Below are 9,251 nucleotides of genomic sequence, written 5' to 3'. Positions count from 1 at the left end.
GACTCAAAAACACTGCCCTGATGTTAACCTGTGAGTAGGGCTGGGACGATTCACCGATGCGATACATTTAAGTTTGATACAGCTATCGTATCGTTGACTGGTGTATCGATACAAAACCATACACAACTTTTTTTCAAAACAGTATTATCTTAAACGTGTTACAGTACTTATTTAGAGAAAATACGCAAGTATGATGGAGTTACTTGTTTGTTTATTACAACAGTGTTATTGTTATGCACAAATACCTTGAAATGAATCATTTTAAATCTTGATACCGTGTGTCATTCTTTCAAATATCGTGTATGTATCGTGATACGTATCTTATTGCAGGTGAATATAGCAATATGTATCGTCCCCAGCCCTACCTGTGAGGGTTTTACAAGGCCAGGCTACAATAATACCTCCGTTTGTATATAAACTTCTTAATATTATCAACTCAAGGATGTTGTTGTTTTTATATATTTATGTTTTATATGTAACCAAACTCTTAATGTTTGTTTCTGGAATGATAATAAACATGTTTAGTGTCATTAGTTATTTCATCCATCAGTCAACAGATGTGGATCCATTGGTGACTATTATTCCGGTGTTGGATTGAGGATCGGTTGAATTGATCTCGCCGACATTCTTTATTATTACCCACGTGGTCAACGTATGGGTAGTTGCATACTAATCTCGTACGTCACACGAGTGTCGTATCACGTTGACCTGTGTCGTAACGACTTGACCTGAGATTATAACGATTTGATTGGATAACCGATGACCTCTCATTCAGGTCACATTCTGACGTAACTATTTTTTCATTCTTCAACACGTGAATTCAATCATTCTACAACTTAAATGCATTGTGGGAATGTAAACATCGCGAACGTTGCCGTGTCGCTGTTTAATTGTGAGCCGAACTGAGACATTATATCCGTCGAAAACATAAACGCAATGTTTCCACCAGTGATGTTAGCCGATTGAAGCAACTGCAAACCAAGAAACGCGGTGCTACGGAGTAGTTTACTGTAGGAGGTTGTACAAGGCGATGACAACTGACATGCATCGTGACGTCGGTTACCAAGGCAGCGTCGTCATTACAGTGTGACGTCATGCAAATCTTGTACTACAGTACAAAACTCTTCCGCAACCTCTTCATGAAACCGGTTTCGGTTTGAAACGAAAAAATACAAAAATACGCTATTTTGTCAATTTAATGCATGTAAGACGTGGGTAATAAATAAAATGCCACACTCGGTCTCATTACATACGAATGTTACAAGACAGCCTCGTGACCTTCCTATGTTATCTGACCTCGCTTTCGCTCGGTCAGATACCATAGGAAGGACACTCGTTCATTATAATTCGTATGTAATGAGACCTCGTATAGTATTCTTTAGTACTGGTCATCGGTTTCACGGAGTTATCAAAACTCGCAACGAAAACAACCGAGTTACTTCCCTTTACCAAATGCATTCGGATAAACATTTAAAAGATGTGATACGAAGAAATCCACCATCCAAGTAATCGAGCCATGATGGACTCTCAACAAGCACAGGTTGCAGGGACCTGTTTTCTTACTTGGAATCTCTCATTAGAACCTAGTTCCGGATCTCACCTATTCTACTCAGACGTGATATACCTTGCGTCAAAATCTCACAAACGTTCAATTAAATGAATCCTCGGAAACCACTGAACGAAGCGTGCAGGTAAACAAGTCTTTTGTATCTGAAAACGAACCAACAAAGGCAGTTCTAATGCATGTAGAAATGTTGACCCTCTGTTCAGTGACGGGTGGTTTCTGGACACCAAGGATTTCATAAGGGAACGTGTATTTTGTTGGGTTTCTTTTCGGAAACTTCCAGGTGGGGACCTTAATGACATAAGTGAACTGAGGCCGAATCATTTACAAATATCCATTGTTTTTCTTAATTTCTTCTGGGCAGCAGAAGTTCGCCCAGAGTTCTCCGGACGTGACCCATGGAAAGTCTGTCTGATCTTGTTGTAGAGAGGTATCGTGTCAGACTGAATGAGACTGGTTCTAGATGTTCCATAAGCAAGCATTATCACTGTCTCGAGATTTATCACACTGGAGTCATTGTTTCCCAATGCAAGGACTAAAAAGCTTTTAATGTCTCAAGTGATTTAATTTCACTCTGAATACAGATGCAAATCTTCTACAAATGATAGTCTCGGTAGAACAGTGCACAGAGTATAAGTATCTGGCCTACCAAGACAATAAAAGTGTCACAATCAAAGGGCAATTTTGAAATTTACAAACATTTATTATCACTAAAACTATAACATCATACAGCTATGTTATGTCATTCATGGTCCTTGTAATGGGTGAGTGTGTGATGATTTATATGCAGAGGCAAGTACAATGTGAATGACTTCCCCTAAACTTTACGTACAAAGTGACCGCCTCCGTGGTGTAGTGGTTAGAGCGTCCGCCCGGAGAGCGGAAGGTCGCGGGTTCGATCCCCGACCGCGTCATACCAAAAGACGTGCGGCATTAATGGGTACAACAAGGACTGGTCGGCTCGGAGTCAGTATAATGTGTCTGAGTGGGGTATTCATGCTGCACTGCGGCATGGTATCTCAGTGGGCTAGCATTATAAAACCAGCTTAAGTCTGGGCTAGTACAAGCAGCCGCACATACACATACACACGCATGTACGTCGTCATAGGAGCGAAATATTTTCAAGCACGACGTTAAACCCAATTTCACATCACCTCACGTACAAAGTAGTTGATTTCCCTTGCATATCATGTACAAAATCAATTACCCCCTTCCCCCTTCCCATCATTTTTAAGCATAATTTTTTAATATATCTATGTACAAATATTGCTCACCCCCTACCTCCCCAGAACAAATGGGTGACACCCCCCACCCTTAAAATCATCATCTCACACCACCACACACACCACCACCACCACCACCCCATAGCCATAAATTATGAACGGTCCCTCACAGCTAAACATAGATTCTGTGGACCGAAGCTGTGCCAGCATGAGAGCAGCTTCAAACTAGTCCTCATGATAGCAAGCGCAACTCTCACCATGTATCTTTACGTGCATGCCATACAGGTAAAACGTCTCTAAACCCATGAAACTTTTATGTACAGCACAACAGCCGAATAAGGATGGTGCAATAAGAGTAGCACGTGTAGACCATGGATACATCGCGACACAAAGCAAAGCTACTCTGAGAATGAACGCTGTACATCAAACATTGTAATTCTGGTGCAGTAAATGCAGCCATAGCAACATACTTGAGTAAGGGCCAGGTCATATCAATATAAGGTCAAGATCATATAGTGTTCAAACACCATTCAAAACATCCTCGGATACTTGTATATGTTGATAGCTGGTAAGAAGCACAATTGGAAATACTACACCCTTACTATGTGTTCTTATATCAATGTCTGTTGGTTACATAATAGTTTACCGCCATGTTTCTAGCTATTCCTTGTGCATTAGCTAGGAGTAAGTTCAGGTGAAAAGATCAAACTTCCCGTTCAAACAGGATATCGTCGTCGACGATGGAGGACGAATCTTCATTTGTGGGGAAGTCCAAGGATATACCGGAGAGGTCCAGGCCTTTAGCCTTTTTCTTCTGCATCCGTCTGACGATGATAGATGGCCGCCAATTCTCTGGCATGCTGACCTTGCCCTTGCACCTTTCACTGAACCACCTGGCTATTCGTTTCCGCATAGCTTTGATAGACAACAGGAACAGCATACAGTTGGCCAGTCCGATTGAGTTGTCGCCTATGGCCTGCGATGATAAGGATATATTTACATATATAAGACCATGTTCCAGAGACAGAGACCCCTTTCAGTGTCAAACAGTATAGTAACTTACTTTTTACAGTAGACGTAAACATATCTTAAGGTTGGTTGGTTTGTTGTTTAACGCCGCACTCAGCAATATTCCAGCTATATGGCGGCGGTCTGTAAATAATCGAGTCTGGACCAGACAATCCAGGGATCAACAGCATGAGCATCTATGTACGCAATTGGTATACGATGACATGATTGTGTCAACCAAGTCCCGACCAACCAACCACCTGATCCCGTTAGGCGCCTCTTACGAAAAAGCATGGGTTACTGAGGACCATTCTAACCCCGATCTTCACGGGTCAGATATCTTAAGGAAAGACTATCCGGATGCACTAGACTTTGGTTTTAAGTCAGTCTCTGACAAACTATATCTTTAGCAGATATAATCTAGCAGCCAATCAGAAATGTCCTTTTGTTTTGATTAATGCTACAGCACAGCTCACCTTTGCAATGAGTAGCCAATCAGCAAACAGGTCCCTTGCCCTGGCGGTGCCGTACTGGACACACAAGAAGTACAGCGTTCCCCAGATGCGCAGACATATGAAGATGATAGGGATGTAACGGAGTTGTTTATTGGCTGTCTGAATAGCCATGTCCTCTATGACGTACTCACGATCAACCTTTTTGATCGCCTGTTAATAAAAAGGCAAACGGTTTGACAAGGCCAGTGTGAGTTAACAGTACCAATCTAATGCACGTCACTCGACACTCACCTCCAAATGCTGTATTTACTGCATTAAATAACGGCGGGGAGCACCAGAAATGGGCTTCACACATTGTACCCATGTTGGGAATCGAACCCGGGTCTTCGGCGTGACGAGCGAACGCTTTAACCACTAGGCTACCCGACCGCCCCTGTGAGAAGTAGTGACACAATACCACACCATCGTACGAACAGCAGGTTTTCGGGACAAGAACAGGGCCTAGATTTTCGAAGCTCTCTTAGCGCTAAGACAGTCGTAAGTTAATGTTAATGTATGGGACTTACGACTATCTTAGCGCTAAGAGAGCTTCGAAAATCTAAGCCCAGGTTACTAGGGACCAATTCTAACTTAGATTTACTTTAAACATCACTAAACTGCGGAGAATGACGTTGATGTAAACGACGTTCATGGCGTACCTTCCAGTTAACGCTGCACGTGATGACCACATACAGCAGGATAGACGCCAAATAGGACGCCAGCGTCCAGCCTTCGACAGTGACAAAATACCAGTCCATTTTATTGGAGACTCTGTCGCTGATCCAACATGGCGCTGGGCGACGGTGTTTACGCAGAAACGTGTCGTCGTACCCGTAGACGTCGGAGGCGCCGGCAGAAAAGGCAACGACAGCTACAACAAGAGATACCATACTATCAAGTGGTAAAATATGTGAAACGATGCAACAAACTGGATCTGGTTTTCAAAGTGTACGTAGCGTTACGTCTGTCCATCGGTAACACGTTAGGAATGAGATAACCGTAATGTTTCCTTCCCATCATTCCCACCAGTCACTAAACTGTGCGTCGTGGCAAAAGATGAGGATATTGACGTCTTCAGCTGTTAAGTGAGTAAATATAGTTCTTGGTCACATGACGTTTGCAGTCCCAAAAAACTGATTAATGAAATTCAGCCTTGTTTATCAGAAACTGAAACACTCAGCAAGTAGGAATGTCAATAAACAAAAATGAACAAATCAAATTTGGTCACAGTTATAATTCCAAACATCATATTAGTGTTTAAACATGTAAAATTGTAACAACAAGGGAAGTATATTTGTCCCACCAAGTACCTGGCATAATCCATGAAAACACGTGGAACAGCCACGTCACCCTGTTGGCCACCACAATGAAGCGTAACGTCATACAGAGGAACAGATAGAAGCCGATGGCGTCTGTCCACAAACACATCGCCGTGTGCGAGTACACTGTAAACAAGGCCGCCGTCTCACACAACACACTACGTTCCTGCAACACCCGCTCCGTGCTCTTGTAGAACGTCGCCGCCTGCAGCAGAGCCGCTATACACATGATGAAGTTCGCAATACTGAGGCAGACCAGTAGTTTGCGACCAGTTGTTCTGATGTCGTGGTACATGTAGTAGCACCCGACGATGACGAGGTTGCCAATAATGGAAATGACGGACACGCCATTGGTTATGATGACGTAAGCTGCGTCGACTGCGGTGAAGGTCGCGTTGGGGCCCGGACCGACTGGAGGCACGGTCGGGGTTACTTGAACCATGGTTGCTTGGTGTTGATTTGATCAGAGCTGAAATCACAAGTTGAACATGTATTATATTCTCGTGCTATAGTGATCATGCTTTGAGCATACGAATATTTTTATAATGGGCCCTTAAATAGTAACATAAAAAAGTGGGTGTGATTTTACGTCGCTTGTAGTTATACTTGTCTATCCTCTATTACCCAATGTGTCATGCATCGTGAGTGAGTGAGTTTAGTTTTACGCCACACTCAGCAATATTCCAGCTATGTGGCGGCGGTCTGTAAATAATCGAGTCTGGACTAGACATTCCGGTGATCTATACATCGTTGAGAAGCATACAAGACATAACGTCCCACGATCAGATTAAGCTCACGATCCTATGCTATGCTAAGTTAGTAATAAGGAAATTGGGCATGGTGTCGAACCTTTGATGGTGAAATGGTCCAGGGTATGTATACATATCCCGTTGTATGACGTAAACGAGCGAACACATGAAGCACTGGTCAAGCACTGAAATCGTGTCCACGCGTTATCAGTAGACCTGCCCTATGTGATGATGAGTGTTGTTTCAGTGAGATATGTTCCACGTGTGCATATCAAGGTGATTTGTAAATTGAGTTGAGGGTTTTGTTTGTTTGTAATTCCAGCTATATGGCGGCGATATGTAAATAATCAAGTCTGAACCAGACAATCCAGTGATCAACAGTTTGAGCATCGATCTCATCCGTGAACATGCGGGTAACGGGTTCGAATCTCACATGTATACTCGTTGGTTTTATTAAATTCTCTTTAAACTGCTCTAAAAAAACACACAAAACAACATACACAATAACATTAGATGGCCCGCAATCATGTAAGTGTAATAATGTAACTCTGTGTTTGTACTAAAGTTTGAATGTTTGGTGCTAAAAAGCTATTCGGATTGGGACGAAGAATGTCTATTTTCAAATCGGTTTCTGTTGAAGGTAACGGTTATTGTTAATTATCAGTGCCACTAAACAGGGTCATCTTGAATATGGTCACACACGATTTATTAAATCATTACTTGATTGCACGAATCATAAATATCTGAGGTTAAGAGTCTGAGGTGAAATATGTTGTCGTCTTTGTTTTCGAATCAGGCACACATTTTTGACGAATGAATATTAAACAAATCAAGTCAAAACATTGATTACGCAGCAGTCTTGTTTCCTGTTGACTGGGTCCCGTCCTATTCCTAGTACAATAACCAGTCCAGAATTTTGGGACCAATTCATTTAACTGGATACATAATTATTAATCAGTATTATTTGATACATCAAAGCACTTGTTTAGTGCAACACTATGCTCCTTCTAATCCTTGCAAACACGTCGTGCAGAGTGCTCTGTCGAACAGCGAGCTCTGACAAACGGAAACCTGGAAATCGTGGAAATATCAAAACGAGGCTCTCCCGCTAGAAAAGTTTGGCGGTCTGGTACGGACTTGATATTACATCACTCACATTGTGCTTTACAGAACTACACTGAATAAGCGCAAAAAACACATAACAGGTGTAACCAGTGAGCCAGATGCATTGTGAATCATTTTACGATCTCACTAAACAGGGGCAGTCTGTGACGTCTTAGCTAAGATCATGCTGCCTACACCTCGCCATAAAGTATAGAAATACGATGTTATTAAAGTTTAAAATTAAAATTCATTTGTAAATACCATTTTCGTATGAAACAAGGAATTGGAATTCGTAACCATAACCAATTTGTAACCATAGTTGTTTGTGATGTCTATTTTCACTTTCACACGAGAAAATTCGGATCAGCTGAAAAGTAGGTCATTGTCAGAATAGATTAATGAGACTCATATTTCGGTTTGCCCATCCTTTCAAAACTCATTGAAATAACACATTTTACCCTGATTCGGTACCCTCCAGTTTTCAGTCAGATTATACAGCCCTTTACAACTAACTTTAAAATATTCTAAAATGTGTTGGTACATCATAGCATGTGGATTTGTTATGTGAATCGGATGGAGAACTAAATAATAATGTAATTCAACAGTGTTGGCATGACGATTAATGGCGCGCGGGGCCATACTTATATATACAACGCAATACATAATACAACGTAACCCCGTTTATCCGGACACTTTTCACCAAGTGTTAAGCATTACAGATTTGCCAAACAATACATCTAGCTCTAGATATACAGAGAAACAGCAGACAGTGAGCTTGGTGAATGGGAGTATATTTAACATCCACCAATGACTAGTTGTGTCTGATCATGAACTGAGGGAATGTGTAGGTTAAAAATAAGCTTGACAACACGTGTGGATTTCCTACCTTCGTTACTCGAACTTTTCATCCAAACATGTTCATATCACTTTCAACAGCCATAGCGTAACATGTCGATTTCAATCCGCGACTTGTAGGATCTGATGCCAATGAGCTGATCTCTGAATATACGCGTTTATGTCATCTCAATCGTGGCTTGTGACCTTTCACCTCCACGTCAACTCCCTCTGCAGCAGATAACGTAGATATATTGGTTGTTCATGGCATGTTGATATCATCCTATTCGCACTTACTGATGGGTCGTTATCTCGTATATTGCATGTCGATAACAGGGGTGAACTTAGACGAAACACGTTGCATGCGCGACAGTAGCGTATATAACCTGCTCGATTCTAGTGAGAGGTTACCATGAATCAACGAGAATGTTCAGCTAGTGTACCTGAAAAGATATGAAAAGTAGTTGTAATGCGTAAGATCCATCACACGCAGTGCCTTCAGTGAGTGAGTTTAGTTTTACGCCGCACTCAGCAATATTCCAGCTATATGGCGGCGGTCTCTAAATAATCGAGTCTGGACCAGACAATCCAGTGATCAACAGCCTGAGCATCGATCTGGGAACCGATGACATGTGTCAACCAAGCCAGCGAGCCTGACCACCCGATCCCGTTAGTCGCCTCTTACAGTGCCTTCAGAGTAGAGGTAGATTGCACAGGGCTGTGTCCCTTTAGCCATGCCAGGATCTGCTGTCGTGGGTTCGAATCTAACATCCTTCCCGATAATGATCCTTGGTCTGTCAGCATCGTTTGGTTATCGTCCAGAATACGTATATCGGTAATCAGAGCACACAGATCGATTAAAATATCGATTAATCTGATTTTTTCTGTTCACGCAGAAGAATGAGCATAGTCATGAGTTTGCCTCACTTGTTTACATCTACGACCAGTTTTGCGCT

The 9,251-nt window shown here is 42.1% G+C and overlaps 1 protein-coding gene across 1 annotated transcript; it reads right to left on the bottom strand.

The window, feature by feature from the left end:
* Window positions 1–2,601: 2,601 nt before the first annotated feature.
* LOC124258527 (G-protein coupled receptor 157-like) lies at window positions 2,602–8,589 on the bottom strand. The gene is made up of 5 exons (XM_046692603.1): window positions 8,348–8,589; window positions 5,600–6,077; window positions 4,949–5,160; window positions 4,272–4,460; window positions 2,602–3,763 (listed from the first exon to the last, which is right to left on the bottom strand). Exons 2-5 carry the CDS (start codon window positions 6,048–6,050, stop codon window positions 3,491–3,493), a joined length of 1,125 nt encoding a protein of 374 aa, XP_046548559.1. The 5' UTR covers window positions 6,051–6,077; window positions 8,348–8,589; the 3' UTR covers window positions 2,602–3,490.
* Window positions 8,590–9,251: the final 662 nt, after the last annotated feature.

This window comes from Haliotis rubra, unplaced genomic scaffold (assembly GCF_003918875.1).
Source record: "Haliotis rubra isolate DU_JTF1 unplaced genomic scaffold, ASM391887v1 Scf696, whole genome shotgun sequence".
NCBI classification, from domain to species: domain Eukaryota; kingdom Metazoa; phylum Mollusca; class Gastropoda; order Lepetellida; family Haliotidae; genus Haliotis; species Haliotis rubra.
This window is presented reverse-complemented; position numbering and strand designations above follow the sequence as displayed.

Excerpts from the sequence above, each read along its gene's own strand:
- LOC124258527 (XM_046692603.1), bottom strand. The coding sequence starts at position 6,050 with ATGGTTCAAGTAACCCCGACCGTGCCTCCAGTCGGTCCGGGCCCCAAC. Across the intron at positions 4,461-4,948 it reads CGTGCAGCGTTAACTGGAAG|GCGATCAAAAAGGTTGATCG; the intron begins GTACGCCATGAA and ends TTTTATTAACAG. Across the intron at positions 3,764-4,271 it reads ATTGGCTACTCATTGCAAAG|GCCATAGGCGACAACTCAAT; the intron begins GTGAGCTGTGCT and ends TTATCATCGCAG.